Raw genomic sequence first — 17,960 nt, 5'->3', positions numbered from 1 at the left:
GGAGAAAGAAGTGCAAAACCTGATTTCTTGTCCCGCTGCTCTTTTCCTGGGAAAAACAAAGTGCAAAGCCATTGATAAGTGGGACACCAGCACAATATCTTTTTAAAGATATCTCTTATCTATTTATTAAAAATTTGGAAAAAAAAAAAAAGGACACATATATAGTCACAAGCCTTTTTGTAAGGCTTACTGGCCTTGAGTCCTCGGTTCTGGGCTTAAGTGGCATTGCTGTTGCTTTTCTTTCTGCCTCCTTCCAGAGAGGCAGTGACAGGATGCAGGCAGCAGCTCACGGAGGGAGTCTCTTCCCCAGTTGCTTTGTGGCGCAGGGAGGATATTTTGGTTTCTTCGGGGAGCGGGGGAAGCATTTCTGGCAGAGGTGGTATGAGCTCATCAAAGGGCATGCTGCCAGTTTGAAAGCTCAGAGCTGGACTACAATTAGTATCTGTAACCCATCTCTGTCTCTTCTTTTTGGAAAGAGACAATAGGATTCTTATATTGCAGATCCAACCTGCCCTGCCCACTGGGATCAATCTGCAGTACCTGAGTTGGGATAGAAGGCATCGTTTTCCCTTCTTTTGTGATTCCAATGAAAAGGTACCCTAGGAGGGGGGACACTGTTTAAGTGAAAACTTCACTGGGGTTAGATGGTAAAATGTGACAAGAATTCCCTTGGGTTTTTTTTGTTTGTTTGTTTGTTTTGGGTGCACGTGCTAGAGATCTAGCATGACTTCCAAAGAGCTTCTGAAAAAATGTGCCAAACTCTTGTGGACTTCACCTGCCTCTTTATAGCATCGCTCGCCATGCCCAGACGCAAATTCAGGACTCCAAAGTCCACTGTTAGAATTGCCATAATGATCAAGTACTTGGGCTGAGAAGATGCCCTGGCTGCATGAACTGTAAGAAAGCCAGACAAGACCAGTCCTGTCATGGCTGTCAAGGGACAAGCTTTGGCCTGGAAAGCTGGAGAAAAGGGAATCTCTCCATTCTCTAGAGTTCCATTGGGGCAGTGACTAATACGATGCAGTTCCAAAAGCCCTTTGTTAAAAGGGATGCAGGCGCCTTCCTATCCCTCTGTCATCAGGAGGTTTCTCATGCGCTTGCCAGGCTACTTCCCAAGAACTGACGGGCTAAATTGCCCAGCGGATGCCAAATTGCATGTTTCTCTAGCAAACGGAAAGCATTTCCTCTCTTTGCTGCTCTTTCTTGCATTACTCTCTTTCTCAAAACATGAGAGTGGCCCAAATTGTGGAGGCGACAGATTGTCCACTCTCAGCTCTGACGGAGCTGACTTTGTATACAGACCCGCTATGCTTCAGCTAGCTGCACAGGCATGAAAACGTCAGCTCTCTTCACCCTTGAGCGGCAATCAAGCCAACAGGAACAAGGGCTCCAAACATTTCCCTCATATTTTACCTTTGTTCATAAATCTGTGCTCATCCGTTTGCTTGACAGACAAGAAAAGTGAAATGTGTGCCTTGCTGTCCACCAAGACCTACCTTCATGATACTGAACAAGAGAGTGATGCCCACTGTGCTTCTGACACTCTGCTAGCTCTCCATTTTACAGAGGAAACCAAGCTTTTGCCACAGGGAGACAACAGAGCTAAATAGAAAAGTCTGGGGCTCTGCTTCTGTGGCCTCTAGTCTGCGTGGTATTATACTGGTCCTTGGGAGCAGCTAAACAGTTTCTCAGTTGTAAATAACTTATTCTGTTCAAGGAGCTATGAAAAATGTTAAGAAAGGAATGTCTGATCCTATGATGTAGCAGGAACACACCATTTGCTTGCCCAGGGCTGCTGCTGGCACCAGCCATGGTGCATACACTTGAGCGGAATTCAGGAGCAACTGTCTAGAGGTCATCTTGACCCTTTGCTACATCCCAATAATCTCAGGTCGTACCACGACCGCCCAGCGCTTCCATCTGTGCTTCCTACAATCTCCACACTTTCCAACAGCACAAAAGGTGCCAGCACAACAGCGCATGCCATACATGCCCACTTTGTACGCAGCGACAGCAAAAAGATTCGTGCTGATCAAACCAACTCCCGCCCCTTTCCCCACATGGCCTGTCACTCACCCATTGGCAAACACATCCAGTGCACATACATGGAGCTTTTCCAGCTCACTCAGTGCCTGTGATTTTGCCAGCATCATCATTCTTCTCACTGCACTGTCCAGCTCTCTGTTGAGCCACACTGAACTTCCAGCGCCAAGCAGCTCCAATCCATTAGCGATGGCAAGTGCCATTGCTGCAGAAACCAGCGCATTAGAGCTTGCCAAGTAGAGCATTTACCTCTACATAAATTCCTGAAAGGGGCTTGTTTTGCCTGCTTCTTCGTTTGCTTTTTTGTTTGTTTCAAATGGGAACTGTCTTGTAGGTGAAAGCAGTCCCAGGCTTTAAGACATCATCCAGCAGCATCCAGGTGAAGAAGTAAAGGTTACACTTGGTAAAACTTGCATCTGCTGCTTTTAACTTGGAGAGACAGCCCTCACCATCTCCTAGGGTCTCCTTATTGCTCCAGGTTGCACCCTGTAACAGAGAAAGACAACTGCTAGAAAACAGACGATACTGAACTTCTTTGCATTCACACAAGCAAGGCAAATTCAAAAGTAAGCAAGCCAAAGGAGGAAAAGAGAAACTTTATTTTCAGGGAAGAGTTAACTTAGTAGGATGATGGAGATCCTGGCTTCTTTAAGGCATGAGTTTATGTAGTTTATGTCTAGTGGGGGATTTTCCAGTGTCGAGTAGCAAGAGCTGACTGGCTGGAGCTTTGCCCTGCAGATGGAGTATTTAGCATAGCTCTCTGAAAGAAGGCTATTTATTTATTTATTTATTGCTCTCTACTCACGGCTGGCCTTAGTGGCCATGTGGCAGCTGGCTTCTGAGGTATCCCCTTCTCGTTTCAGCCAGCCACTTGTTCTCACAAGCCTTGCATGAAGGTCACATGTGTGAGGCCACAAGCTTCTGGTTCCATTTGGCTGAAACATGCACGCACACATGCACAGGCCTTGCTGAAGCCTTCCTTCCTGAACAACCTGAAGTAAAAAAGCCCTGTCTCAAGCACTCACAAGCTGTATTTCTTGAGAGACGCTTGCAGAAGACAGAGACACTGCCCAGACACTTTAGCCAGCTCTGGCCAAGGCCAAAGACTGGCCCTTTGCCCCTGCTTTAAGACACGAGTTTACTAACAGGATCTGGTTCTTCTTTACCCAGAGCCGTGTCCCTTGTGGAGCCTCTGCTGGCTCTCAGGACCCTCTGCTTCTTCCAGGTCACTCTTTGCACACCTGCTATCGCTCAAGGGACTTTTCCAGAGCTCTGGAGCTCACCAACCTCTCATACTCCCCAAAGATTCCCCAGAACGTTGTTAAGCCTCCTGACCTACCTAACCTTTTCTTGTGGATGAGCGCGTGTCATGCTGACACCTCCTTGCACCTCTTGGTATTTCCTGAAGAAGGCCCTCATTAATAGAACTTTTTCCCAAATACAAATATTCTCTGGGTTGATTCCTAGCTTTTTTTGCTTGCTCGTTTTCGGCTTTGGTTTTTGTGTCTGTTTAACTGGTAACATGACAGCAAACTCTGAGTCACCGCAGAGGAGGCTCCCGCTCAAAGTAGCGGCTCTCGCTGACTAATTCTCACTAACACGGACTCTCTCTGGCAGTGTTAAATGTGGAAAATGCCACAGGCTTGCGGTAGGAACTGCCAAGAAGGAAAGAAGGAGATACGTGTACAGGTACCTAAGAACATAAGCAGCAGAGTGGGAAGGGGAGAAGATGCTGCAGCAGGCACCATGGCTGCAAAGTGAGCGCTGACAAGGAGCAGAGCACCTGGGCCCAGGAGCCTCTGCGGAGCAAGCAGCGAGCGCGGGCAGAGCTGGACCCAGAGCAGGAGGCAGCGCAGAGCTCGCCCCAAAGGCACCCGGCCTGGGAGAGGCCTGTGAGGGGCTGGCAGGGGCCACCCGCGTGAGGGCCGCTCGCAGCCGCCACACAACACGGGCCGCCCTCGCGCCAGCGCCCGTTCTGCGGAGGGCAGCGGGCAGGGGCTCCGCGGCACTCGCAGCACATGGCCACAGCAGCCTCGGCTCGCATCGGCCTCCCTGTGAGGACCCGCTTAGCGGGAGGAGGACAGGCAGGGAGGAAGCACAAACCGCACAGGGTGCTAAAGGCCCCTGCCCGCCGTGCAGCGGCCCTCAGCCTGCAGTCCCTCAGGGGCACCATGACCCTGCTTTGCCAACTCCATCCGCCCAAGAGCGGCCCCACAGCACCTCCGCAGCATCCCCAACGCCTCCCGCCCCATGAAGGGGGAGCCCCTGGGGGTCGCCGGTGGCCAGCCAGGGTCAGGGCCACCTGGGATGTGGGCAGAGCTGCAGCTTTGGGCAAGCAGGTGTCAGGGGGTGGTTTGTTCCAGAGCAGGGGGCAATAGAAGGAGCCGGGCGGCCCCCCCCACACCTCAGAGGGGATGGGAAGCCCCATTGTTGGGTGTCGTCGCCAGGGGCCACCTGCTTCCTTGATGCCCTCGGGACCCAAGGTGCCCAGCGCAGGGCAAGCGGCCCTGAGGGCACCTCTGGAGCCCAGCGCGCCTGCTTCGTGCAGCAGCAGCACCAATGGCTCTCGGGCCACGGCTCTCCCTCGGCCAAGCGGTGGCGGCGCCAGCGCTGGCCCTTCTGCTCCTCTGGCTTCCCGGCGGCTGCCCTCCAGCCTTGCGGGATGCTGCTCCCCTTCTGCAACCCTCGTCCCTCCTCGTCGTCTCCCTGAGCCCTCACAGACACGTCTCACAGAGACCGGGCATGGAGCACGGCATCTCCTGCTTATGGAGTAAGCCCATGAATCAGGGTTACCAGCCAGCCCCTGGAGCACAACTGCAGCCACAGCCCCCACTGCATTGCTCCTGCTACATCAACCCTGCCTGGGTGAAGAATACACCTTGCTGGTCTGGGCAGCTTGTGCTGCAGGCAACCCTCCTGCCTGGAAGAACGCCACCAGCCACAGCCTCCAGTTTCATTACAATGCAGTGCTCATCAGCTTCATGCTCTGCTCCTGGAGGCCTTCATCACAACTTGAGCATTGAGATGTGCGGGCAGGATATACGACTGCCAGGATTTGGCCCACACATTCACCCGACCCACGGCGGGGAGGCAGTAGAGCTGGGCTGGTGTGCACGCCTCCAGAGTGCAAAGTGGCAATACCGTTTTAGCAGCCACGGAAGCAACTCATCTGCCCTTCTTCCCAGCAACGATCATGAAGAGGCACTACCACCGTCTGCTTACCCAGGAGTCGAGGTGCAACCCGCATGTGCAACCCACTCCAACTACGGTTCGACTGTACGCTACAGGCACCATGTGCTCCGTTTAGCTTCAGTCAGCATTGAGCAGATGCCGCACATCAGCTACAAGTGTTCTCTCAAAGTCAAGCTTAACTTACAGCGTGGTCTCAGGATCAGCTCCAAGCTCCTTAGTGTTCCTCACCAGCCCCTTCGCCTCTCCTCGAGTCTTCAGCCTCTTGCACTTAGGGCACTGGCCTACAGGCTGCAGGACACACAGGGTAGAGGAGGTTGGTTCAGTTCCAACAATTTTTTGACTTTCCAGAGCAACTTCTGTGCTGTACCTGCTCTTCCACAGCTTGGTGAGCTGCTAGTGGCGAGCATAGTTTTCCCTGGAGAAGTAGGAACTGGAATGGAAGCCAAAAACAGGGCTTTCCCTCTCACCAAAAAGGAAAATTGGAATGCTGCCGCTACTTCCTCTGCCATAATAATATGCAAGAATTGTTTTTATCCAAAGCTGGAAAAGGAGAATGATTCCAAATTGGCCAGCGATGCTGTGATTTCCGCTGTGCTTCAAGAATTTGACAAGAACCTTCTCCCTCGGATAGGTTATCCATCAGGAATTGCAAGAGCACTGCTGGAGCACAAAACACTTGTAAAAGGCACAGTGTCAAACATAGTCACTTTCAACATCACGTGGCTGGCAGCCAAAGTAATAGTGATGCCCAACGCTGTGAATGTGGAAAAAGCTTTGGGAGCAGCCATAACTCAAAACCCTGTGCCCCTTTTAACAGCTGTGCTAATTTTTCTAGCCTACCTTGTTTTGGCCCTCTGGGCCATGACAAAAGACAAGGCTGACAAGGACACAGAGGACAAGAACCCCATTCTGCCAGACAAGGAGCCTTTTGATAAAGTGCACTTTGCGGTCACGTTGTACACAGGCAGTCGCTTAGGAGCTGGAACCACCGCAGATGTTTTTCTTCAACTCGTTGGGCAGGATGGCACAAGTGACGCCTTTTGCTTACGACACCCACATCTTCCGTCATTCCATCAGGGAAGCACCGATACATTTTTGCTAACTGCAGAGAAAGATCTGGGAGACATTTGTGCCTTAAGGGTCTGGCACAACAACAACGGGCCTTCTCCAAGCTGGTTCCTGAGCAGAGCAAAAGTTGAAAACGTGGACACCGACAAGACCTGGTTCTTTATTTGCCGCAAGTGGCTTGCGCTCAACAAGGATGACGGCTTACTCCAAAGGACATTCCTTGCCATGAGCCCCAAAGCACGTCTCGGCAGAATTGACTATTTTTTGATTAATCTTGAAGCAAAGCTGAGAGATGGTCACCTCTGGTTCTCAGTTTTTGCTCATCCTGGCACCGGCACTTTCAGCAGGCTCCAAAGGTTAACGTGCTGTTTGGCAATGTTACTACTGAACCTGCTTGTTAATTTTATGTTCTTTAGGGCTGACAAAAAGGAAGAATCCCCACTACCTGTGAGCGTTATGAGATCAATAGCATTAGCAGCCGAAAGGGCTTTGATTACGATACCTGTGCAGATGCTCCTCATTTCCTCATTTAGGTATTCCCAGAAGGAACGTTTTAATGCATTAGAAGGGGACAACATTGAGAGACAGAAGACACCACAAAGCGCTGTCCCCTTGTTCTTTCGCAAGAGACCAGCATTAGTTTTTTGCCGGGGATGTGTCTGCCTCTCCTGGACATTAATTACAGTTGTAACGGGGCTGTCTTCATTTTTTATTGTCTTCTATGGCTTGTCTTATGGGCAAGAGACCTCACATCAGTGGCTTTTAGCATCTTCAGTCTCCTTTGCGAAGAACATCTTCTTTTTCCAACCGCTAAAAATCCTGTTTTTCTCTGCCCTGAGTACACTCCTTCACAAATATTGTCAAAGTATTCCGTGGCCAACTCAGGAAAATTATTCTGACTTTAAGCCAGATAAAGCAATGGAGACGGAAGAGGAGGTGAGAGAGATGCACCGTAAACTTGTTCAAATCTTTCCCTTCACTTACATTGCACGTGAACGCCACACCAGACGCCGAGAAAGGAAAGATTATATTAAGAATAGTTCCAGTATCATCCACTTAGGGTTGAAGTCAATATTATTACTTTTTGCTTTTTTAAAGGTCATAAGGTTTAAGAAGGGAGCAGCTATTGGGAAATTCAACTTATTTCAGCCCATCAATTTCAGCCTCAGAGGAGACATCACTGACATTTGGGGCTCAGGGACAGAAAAATAAATGGGAAAAAGTGGTTTATCTGGTCATATGAGCAACGCGGGATATTGTATTTAGCACTCTGTGCTTTGTACTTTTCAAATAAATGCTCATCATTGTTTAACTTAATTAGTCATTCTTGCCTGAATTGATTAGTAAATTTTAAGGAGTTCTTAACACTCAGCCACTTGCTTTGGACTCTGTTCTGGTTTTCTCCCAAATTTTGGCCTTGTATCTACCTCAGTGGTACTTTCCCGTCATGGCAGCTTATACCTCTTTTACACAGACAATGACTGGAGAACAAGGCTATGAGGGGTAATCTGGCCTCTGGCAAAGAGGCCATGAGCGGATCTATGCTAAGCTAAACTAAGAGAGAGCTAGAAAAGGTGAGTGCTCTGAAAATGCTGATAAAACCTTTGCTCCTCAAAGCATAAGCAATAAAAGATGAGAGGATGATTTATTGTGCTTTGACCCGGCACAGTTAAATTAGGAGTTCTTAACACTAACAGCACATTTACATTTGTATGTGTGTTTTTACTTTTGCAAGGCATCCATGTCAGCCTCTCCAATAGTATAAAGAGTGTAAAATGGCCTTTCCATAGAATGCTGCTTGCCCAAGAAAGCTCTAAGGGCACGTTAATGGAGGGATTTCTTTTACCCTCCAAGGCACAAAAGGCCATTACTGGAGTATCCCCGAACGCAAACGAACGTTTGATTCCGGTAACACTCTAACATCCTCTCTTACCTGGCAGTTCACAAAACCAAGCGCAAGTCAGTCAAGCCCAATGGCTTAACTGCTGCCATTCGGAGCAGCCACGGCTGCAGTGCAACTGCTCATCTTCCCCAGCACTATCCTTGTCTTAAACTTGCTTCTGCACCACACTCTTAGTCCAAAATAAAGCTGCCCAGCCTCCTTCTCCAAGGAAGCCCCTGCTCCCAGAGGGGAAATACAGAGACTCGCAGAAAAAAAGAAAAAAGCATAAAAGGAGAGCACACAGCAACATACCCTTACCTAGTGAAGGAGTGAACTCTCCAACGAGGATCAACCAGCACAGGAGAAAGAAGTGCAAAACCTGATTTCTTGTCCCGCTGCTCTTTTCCTGGGAAAAACAAAGTGCAAAGCCATTGATAAGTGGGACACCAGCACAATATCTTTTTAAAGATATCTCTTATCTATTTATTAAAAATTTGGAAAAAAAAAAAGGACACATATATAGTCACAAGCCTTTTTGTAAGGCTTACTGGCCTTGAGTCCTCGGTTCTGGGCTTAAGTGGCATTGCTGTTGCTTTTCTTTCTGCCTCCTTCCAGAGAGGCAGTGACAGGATGCAGGCAGCAGCTCACGGAGGGAGTCTCTTCCCCAGTTGCTTTGTGGCGCAGGGAGGATATTTTGGTTTCTTCGGGGAGCGGGGGAAGCATTTCTGGCAGAGGTGGTATGAGCTCATCAAAGGGCATGCTGCCAGTTTGAAAGCTCAGAGCTGGACTACAATTAGTATCTGTAACCCATCTCTGTCTCTTCTTTTTGGAAAGAGACAATAGGATTCTTATATTGCAGATCCAACCTGCCCTGCCCACTGGGATCAATCTGCAGTACCTGAGTTGGGATAGAAGGCATCGTTTTCCCTTCTTTTGTGATTCCAATGAAAAGGTACCCTAGGAGGGGGGACACTGTTTAAGTGAAAACTTCACTGGGGTTAGATGGTAAAATGTGACAAGAATTCCCTTGGGTTTTTTTTGTTTGTTTGTTTGTTTTGGGTGCACGTGCTAGAGATCTAGCATGACTTCCAAAGAGCTTCTGAAAAAATGTGCCAAACTCTTGTGGACTTCACCTGCCTCTTTATAGCATCGCTCGCCATGCCCAGACGCAAATTCAGGACTCCAAAGTCCACTGTTAGAATTGCCATAATGATCAAGTACTTGGGCTGAGAAGATGCCCTGGCTGCATGAACTGTAAGAAAGCCAGACAAGACCAGTCCTGTCATGGCTGTCAAGGGACAAGCTTTGGCCTGGAAAGCTGGAGAAAAGGGAATCTCTCCATTCTCTAGAGTTCCATTGGGGCAGTGACTAATACGATGCAGTTCCAAAAGCCCTTTGTTAAAAGGGATGCAGGCGCCTTCCTATCCCTCTGTCATCAGGAGGTTTCTCATGCGCTTGCCAGGCTACTTCCCAAGAACTGACGGGCTAAATTGCCCAGCGGATGCCAAATTGCATGTTTCTCTAGCAAACGGAAAGCATTTCCTCTCTTTGCTGCTCTTTCTTGCATTACTCTCTTTCTCAAAACATGAGAGTGGCCCAAATTGTGGAGGCGACAGATTGTCCACTCTCAGCTCTGAAGGAGCTGACTTTGTATACAGACCCGCTATGCTTCAGCTAGCTGCACAGGCATGAAAACGTCAGCTCTCTTCACCCTTGAGCGGCAATCAAGCCAACAGGAACAAGGGCTCCAAACATTTCCCTCATATTTTACCTTTGTTCATAAATCTGTGCTCATCCGTTTGCTTGACAGACAAGAAAAGTGAAATGTGTGCCTTGCTGTCCACCAAGACCTACCTTCATGATACTGAACAAGAGAGTGATGCCCACTGTGCTTCTGACACTCTGCTAGCTCTCCATTTTACAGAGGAAACCAAGCTTTTGCCACAGGGAGACAACAGAGCTAAATAGAAAAGTCTGTGGCTCTGCTTCTGTGGCCTCTAGTCTGCGTGGTATTATACTGGTCCTTGGGAGCAGCTAAACAGTTTCTCAGTTGTAAATAACTTATTCTGTTCAAGGAGCTATGAAAAATGTTAAGAAAGGAATGTCTGATCCTATGATGTAGCAGGAACACACCATTTGCTTGCCCAGGGCTGCTGCTGGCACCAGCCATGGTGCATACACTTGAGCGGAATTCAGGAGCAACTGTCTAGAGGTCATCTTGACCCTTTGCTACATCCCAATAATCTCAGGTCGTACCACGACCGCCCAGCGCTTCCATCTGTGCTTCCTACAATCTCCACACTTTCCAACAGCACAAAAGGTGCCAGCACAACAGCACATGCCATACATGCCCACTTTGTACGCAGCGACAGCAAAAAGATTCACACTGATCAAACCAACTCCCGCCCCTTTCCCCAAATGGCCTGTCACTCACCCATTGGCAAACACATCCAGTGCACATACATGGAGCTTCTCCCGCTCACTCAGTGCCTGTGATTTTGCCAGCATCATCATTCTTCTCACTGCACTGTCCAGCTCTCTGTTGAGCCACACTGAACTTCCAGCGCCAAGCAGCTCCAATCCATTAGCGATGGCAAGTGCCATTGCTGCAGAAACCAGCGCATTAGAGCTTGCCAAGTAGAGCATTTACCTCTACATAAATTCCTGAAAGGGGCTTGTTTTGCCTGCTTCTTCGTTTGCTTTTTTGTTTGTTTCAAATGGGAACTGTCTTGTAGGTGAAAGCAGTCCCAGGCTTTAAGACATCATCCAGCAGCATCCAGGTGAAGAAGTAAAGGTTACACTTGGTAAAACTTGCATCTGCTGCTTTTAACTTGGAGAGACAGCCCTCACCATCTCCTAGGGTCTCCTTATTGCTCCAGGTTGCACCCTGTAACAGAGAAAGACAACTGCTAGAAAACAGACGATACTGAACTTCTTTGCATTCACACAAGCAAGGCAAATTCAAAAGTAAGCAAGCCAAAGGAGGAAAAGAGAAACTTTATTTTCAGGGAAGAGTTAATTTAGTAGGATGATGGAGATCCTGGCTTCTTTAAGGCATGAGTTTATGTAGTTTATGTCTAGTGGGGGATTTTCCAGTGTCGAGTAGCAAGAGCTGACTGGCTGGAGCTTTGCCCTGCAGATGGAGTATTTAGCATAGCTCTCTGAAAGAAGGCTATTTATTTATTTATTTATTGCTCTCTACTCACGGCTGGCCTTAGTGGCCATGTGGCAGCTGGCTTCTGAGGTATCCCCTTCTCGTCTCAGCCAGCCACTTGTTCTCACAAGCCTTGCATGAAGGTCACATGTGTGAGGCCACAAGCTTCTGGTTCCATTTGGCTGAAACATGCACGCACACATGCACGGGCCTTGCTGAAGCCTTCCTTCCTGAACAACCTGAAGTAAAAAAGCCCTGTCTCAAGCACTCACAAGCTGTATTTCTTGAGAGACGCTTGCAGAAGACAGAGACACTGCCCAGACACTTTAGCCAGCTCTGGCCAAGGCCAAAGACTGGCCCTTTGCCCCTGCTTTAAGACAAGAGTTTACTAACAGGATCTGGTTCTTCTTTACCCAGAGCCGTGTCCCTTGTGGAGCCTCTGCTGGCTCTCAGGACCCTCTGCTTCTTCCAGGTCACTCTTTGCACACCTGCTATCGCTCAAGGGACTTTTCCAGAGCTCTGGAGCTCACCAACCTCTCATACTCCCCAAAGATTCCCCAGAACGTTGTTAAGCCTCCTGACCTACCTAACCTTTTCTTGTGGATGAGCGCGTGTCATGCTGACACCTCCTTGCACCTCTTGGTATTTCCTGAAGAAGGCCCTCATTAATAGAACTTTTTCCCAAATACAAATATTCTCTGGGTTGATTCCTAGCTTTTTTTGCTTGCTCGTTTTCGGCTTTGGTTTTTGTGTCTGTTTAACTGGTAACATGACAGCAAACTCTGAGTCACCGCAGAGGAGGCTCCCGCTCAAAGTAGCGGCTCTCGCCGACTAATTCTCACTAACACGGACTCTCTCTGGCAGTGTTAAATGTGGAAAATGCCACAGGCTTGCGGTAGGAACTGCCAAGAAGGAAAGAAGGAGATACGTGTACAGGTACCTAAGAACATAAGCAGCAGAGTGGGAAGGGGAGAAGATGCTGCAGCAGGCACCATGGCGGCAAAGTGAGCGCTGACAAGGAGCAGAGCACCTGGGCCCAGGAGCCTCTGCGGAGCAAGCAGCGAGCGCGGGCAGAGCTGGACCCAGAGCAGGAGGCAGCGCAGAGCTCGCCCCAAAGGCACCCGGCCTGGGAGAGGCCTGTGAGGGGCTGGCAGGGGCCACCCGCGTGAGGGCCGCTCGCAGCCGCCACACAACACGGGCCGCCCTCGCGCCAGCGCCCGTTCTGCGGAGGGCAGCGGGCAGGGGCTCCGCGGCACTCGCAGCACATGGCCACAGCAGCCTCGGCTCGCATCGGCCTCCCTGTGAGGACCCGCTTACCGGGAGGAGGACAGGCAGGGAGGAAGCACAAACCGCACAGGGCGCTAAAGGCCCCTGCCCGCCGTGCAGCGGCCCTCAGCCTGCAGTCCCTCAGGGGCACCATGACCCTGCTTTGCCAACTCCATCCGCCCAAGAGCGGCCCCACAGCACCTCCGCAGCATCCCCAACGCCTCCCGCCCCATGAAGGGGGAGCCCCTGGGGATCGCCGGTGGCCAGCCAGGGTCAGGGCCACCTGGGATGTGGGCAGAGCTGCAGCTTTGGGCAAGCTGGTTTCAGGGGGTGGTTTGTTCCAGAGCAGGGGGCAATAGAAGGAGCCGGGCGGCCCCCCCCACGCCTCAGAGGGGATGGGAAGCCCCATTGTTGGGTGTCGTCGCCAGGGGCCACCTGCTTCCTTGATGCCCTCGGGACCCAAGGTGCCCAGCGCAGGGCAAGCGGCCCTGAGGGCACCTCTGGAGCCCAGCGCGCCTGCTTCGTGCAGCAGCAGCACCAATGGCTCTCGGGCCACGGCTCTCCCTCGGCCAAGCGGTGGCGGCGCCAGCGCTGGCCCTTCTGCTCCTCTGGCTTCCCGGCGGCTGCCCTCCAGCCTTGCGGGATGCTGCTCCCCTTCTGCAACCCTCGTCCCTCCTCGTCGTCTCCCTGAGCCCTCACAGACACGTCTCACAGAGACCGGGCATGGAGCAAGGCATCTCCTGCTTATGGAGTAAGCCCATGAATCAGGGTTACCAGCCAGCCCCTGGAGCACAACTGCAGCCACAGCCCCCACTGCATTGCTCCTGCTACATCAACCCTGCCTGGGTGAAGAATACACCTTGCTGGTCTGGGCAGCTTGTGCTGCAGGCAACCCTCCTGCCTGGAAGAACGCCACCAGCCACAGCCTCCAGTTTCATTACAATGCAGTGCTCATCAGCTTCATGCTCTGCTCCTGGAGGCCTTCATCACAACTTGAGCATTGAGATGTGCGGGCAGGATATACGACTGCCAGGATTTGGCCCACACATTCACCCGACCCACGGCGGGGAGGCAGTAGAGCTGGGCTGGTGTGCACGCCTCCAGAGTGCAAAGTGGCAATACCGTTTTAGCAGCCACGGAAGCAACTCATCTGCCCTTCTTCCCAGCAACGATCATGAAGAGGCACTACCACCGTCTGCTTACCCAGGAGTCGAGGTGCAACCCACATGTGCAACCCACTCCAACTACGGTTCGACTGTACGCTACAGGCACCATGTGCTCCGTTTAGCTTCAGTCAGCATTGAGCAGATGCCGCACATCAGCTACAAGTGTTCTCTCAAAGTCAAGCTTAACTTACAGCGTGGTCTCAGGATCAGCTCCAAGCTCCTTAGTGTTCCTCACCAGCCCCTTCGCCTCTCCTTGAGTCTTCAGCCTCTTGCACTTAGGGCACTGGCCTACAGGCTGCAGGACACACAGGGTAGAGGAGGTTGGTTCAGTTCCAACAATTTTTTGACTTTCCAGAGCAACTTCTGTGCTGTACCTGCTCTTCCACAGCTTGGTGAGCTGCTAGTGGCGAGCATAGTTTTCCCTGGAGAAGTAGGAACTGGAATGGAAGCCAAAAACAGGGCTTTCCCTCTCACCAAAAAGGAAAATTGGAATGCTGCCGCTACTTCCTCTGCCATAATAATATGCAAGAATTGTTTTTATCCAAAGCTGGAAAAGGAGAATGATTCCAAATTGGCCAGCGATGCTGTGATTTCCGCTGTGCTTCAAGAATTTGACAAGAACCTTCTCCCTCGGATAGGTTATCCATCAGGAATTGCAAGAGCACTGCTGGAGCACAAAACACTTGTAAAAGGCACAGTGTCAAACATAGTCACTTTCAACATCACGTGGCTGGCAGCCAAAGTAATAGTGATGCCCAACGCTGTGAATGTGGAAAAAGCTTTGGGAGCAGCCATAACTCAAAACCCTGTGCCCCTTTTAACAGTTGTGCTAATTTTTCTAGCCTACCTTGTTTTGGCCCTCTGGGCCATGACAAAAGACAAGGCTGACAAGGACACAGAGGACAAGAACCCCATTCTGCCAGACAAGGAGCCTTTTGATAAAGTGCACTTTGCGGTCACGTTGTACACAGGCAGTCGCTTAGGAGCTGGAACCACCGCAGATGTTTTTCTTCAACTCGTTGGGCAGGATGGCACAAGTGACGCCTTTTGCTTACGACACCCACATCTTCCGTCATTCCATCAGGGAAGCACCGATACATTTTTGCTAACTGCAGAGAAAGATCTGGGAGACATTTGTGCCTTAAGGGTCTGGCACAACAACAACGGGCCTTCTCCAAGCTGGTTCCTGAGCAGAGCAAAAGTTGAGAACGTGGACACCAACAAGACCTGGTTCTTTATTTGCCGCAAGTGGCTTGCGCTCAACAAGGATGACGGCTTACTCCAAAGGACATTCCTTGCCATGAGCCCAAAAGCACGTCTCGGCAGAATTGACTATTTTTTGATTAATCTTGAAGCAAAGCTGAGAGATGGTCACCTCTGGTTCTCAGTTTTTGCTCATCCTGGCACCGGCACTTTCAGCAGGCTCCAAAGGTTAACGTGCTGTTTGGCAATGTTACTACTGAACCTGCTTGTTAATTTTATGTTCTTTAGGGCTGACAAAAAGGAAGAATCCCCACTACCTGTGAGCGTTATGAGATCAATAGCATTAGCAGCCGAAAGGGCTTTGATTACGATACCTGTGCAGATGCTCCTCATTTCCTCATTTAGGTATTCCCAGAAGGAACGTTTTAATGCATTAGAAGGGGACAACATTGAGAGACAGAAGACACCACAAAGCGCTGTCCCCTTGTTCTTTCGCAAGAGACCAGCATTAGTTTTTTGCCGGGGATGTGTCTGCCTCTCCTGGACATTAATTACAGTTGTAACGGGGCTGTCTTCATTTTTTATTGTCTTCTATGGCTTGTCTTATGGGCAAGAGACCTCACATCAGTGGCTTTTAGCATCTTCAGTCTCCTTTGCGAAGAACATCTTCTTTTTCCAACCGCTAAAAATCCTGTTTTTCTCTGCCCTGAGTACACTCCTTCACAAATATTGTCAAAGTATTCCGTGGCCAACTCAGGAAAATTATTCTGACTTTAAGCCAGATAAAGCAATGGAGACGGAAGAGGAGGTGAGAGAGATGCACCGTAAACTTGTTCAAATCTTTCCCTTCACTTACATTGCACGTGAACGCCACACCAGACGCCGAGAAAGGAAAGATTATATTAAGAATAGTTCCAGTATCATCCACTTAGGGTTGAAGTCAATATTATTACTTTTTGCTTTTTTAAAGGTCATAAGGTTTAAGAAGGGAGCAGCTATTGGGAAATTCAACTTATTTCAGCCCATCAATTTCAGCCTCAGAGGAGACATCACTGACATTTGGGGCTCAGGGACAGAAAAATAAATGGGAAAAAGTGGTTTATCTGGTCATATGAGCAACGCGGGATATTGTATTTAGCACTCTGTGCTTTGTACTTTTCAAATAAATGCTCATCATTGTTTAACTTAATTAGTCATTCTTGCCTGAATTGATTAGTAAATTTTAAGGAGTTCTTAACACTCAGCCACTTGCTTTGGACTCTGTTCTGGTTTTCTCCCAAATTTTGGCCTTGTATCTACCTCAGTGGTACTTTCCCGTCATGGCAGCTTATACCTCTTTTACACAGACAATGACTGGAGAACAAGGCTATGAGGGGTAATCTGGCCTCTGGCAAAGAGGCCATGAGCGGATCTATGCTAAGCTAAACTAAGAGAGAGCTAAAAAAGGTGAGTGCTCTGAAAATGCTGATAAAACCTTTGCTCCTCAAAGCATAAGCAATAAAAGATGAGAGGATGATTTATTGTGCTTTGACCCGGCACAGTTAAATTAGGAGTTCTTAACACTAACAGCACATTTACATTTGTATGTGTGTTTTTACTTTTGCAAGGCATCCATGTCAGCCTCTCCAATAGTATAAAGAGTGTAAAATGGCCTTTCCATAGAATGCTGCTTGCCCAAGAAAGCTCTAAGGGCACGTTAATGGAGGGATTTCTTTTACCCTCCAAGGCACAAAAGGCCATTACTGGAGTATCCCCGAACGCAAACGAACGTTTGATTCCGGTAACACTCTAACATCCTCTCTTACCTGGCAGTTCACAAAACCAAGCGCAAGTCAGTCAAGCCCAATGGCTTAACTGCTGCCATTCGGAGCAGCCACGGCTGCAGTGCAACTGCTCATCTTCCCCAGCACTATCCTTGTCTTAAACTTGCTTCTGCACCACACTCTTAGTCCAAAATAAAGCTGCCCAGCCTCCTTCTCCAAGGAAGCCCCTGCTCTGAGAGGGGAAATACAGAGACTCGCAGAAAAAAAGAAAAAAGCATAAAAGGAGAGCACACAGCAACATACCCTTACCTAGTGAAGGAGTGAACTCTCCAACGAGGATCAACCAGCACAGGAGAAAGAAGTGCAAAACCTGATTTCTTGTCCCGCTGCTCTTTTCCTGGGAAAAACAAAGTGCAAAGCTATTGATAAGTGGGACACCAGCACAATATCTTTTTAAAGATATCTCTTATCTATTTATTAAAAATTTGGAAAAAAAAAAAAGGACACATATATAGTCACAAGCCTTTTTGTAAGGCTTACTGGCCTTAAGTCCTTGGTTCTGGGCTTAAGTGGCATTGCTGTTGCTTTTCTTTCTGCCTCCTTCCAGAGAGGCAGTGACAGGATGCAGGCAGCAGCTCACGGAGGGAGTCTCTTCCCCAGTTGCTTTGTGGCGCAGGGAGGATATTTTGGTTTCTTCGGGGAGCGGGGGAAGCATTTCTGGGCAGAGGTCGTAGGAGCTCATCAAAGGGCATGCTGCCAGTTTGAAAGCTCAGAGCTGGACTACAATTAGTATCTGTAACCCATCTCTGTCTCTTCTTTTTGGAAAGAGACAATAGGATTCTTATATTGCAGATCCAACCAGCCCTGCCCACTGGGATCAATCTGCAGTACCTGAGTTGGGATAGAAGGCATCGTTTTCCCTTCTTTTGTGATTCCAATGAAAAGGTACCCTAGGAGGGGGGACACTGTTTAAGTGAAAACTTCACTGGGGTTAGATGGTAAAATGTGACAAGAATTCCCTTGGGTTTTTTTTGTTTGTTTGTTTGTTTTGGGTGCACGTGCTAGAGATCTAGCATGACTTCCAAAGAGCTTCTGAAAAAATGTGCCAAACTCTTGTGGACTTCACCTGCCTCTTTATAGCATCGCTCGCCATGCCCAGACGCAAATTCAGGACTCCAAAGTCCACTGTTAGAATTGCCATAATGATCAAGTACTTGGGCTGA

At 49.3% G+C, this 17,960-nt stretch overlaps 2 protein-coding genes across 2 annotated transcripts; both read left to right on the top strand.

The window, feature by feature from the left end:
* Window positions 1-4,785: 4,785 nt before the first annotated feature.
* Window positions 4,786-9,415, top strand: LOC148592944 (polycystin family receptor for egg jelly-like). The gene is made up of 3 exons (XM_088533035.1): window positions 4,786-4,813; window positions 5,837-6,853; window positions 9,333-9,415. Exons 1-3 carry the CDS (start codon window positions 4,786-4,788, stop codon window positions 9,413-9,415), a joined length of 1,128 nt encoding a protein of 375 aa, XP_088389161.1.
* A 3,913-nt stretch (window positions 9,416-13,328) lies between these two features.
* On the top strand, window positions 13,329-17,960 carry LOC148592943 (polycystin family receptor for egg jelly-like). The gene is made up of 3 exons (XM_088533034.1): window positions 13,329-13,356; window positions 14,380-15,396; window positions 17,878-17,960. The coding sequence occupies exons 1-3, from the start codon at window positions 13,329-13,331 to the stop codon at window positions 17,958-17,960; spliced, it is 1,128 nt and encodes a 375-aa protein (XP_088389160.1).

This window comes from Tinamus guttatus, unplaced genomic scaffold, assembly GCF_059628265.1.
Source record: "Tinamus guttatus ecotype Peru unplaced genomic scaffold, ASM5962826v1 Tinamus_guttatus_pri_ptg000475l, whole genome shotgun sequence".
NCBI lineage: Eukaryota > Metazoa > Chordata > Aves > Tinamiformes > Tinamidae > Tinamus > Tinamus guttatus.
The sequence above is the reverse complement of the archived record's forward strand: the minus strand, read 5'-3'. Positions and strand labels throughout refer to the sequence as shown.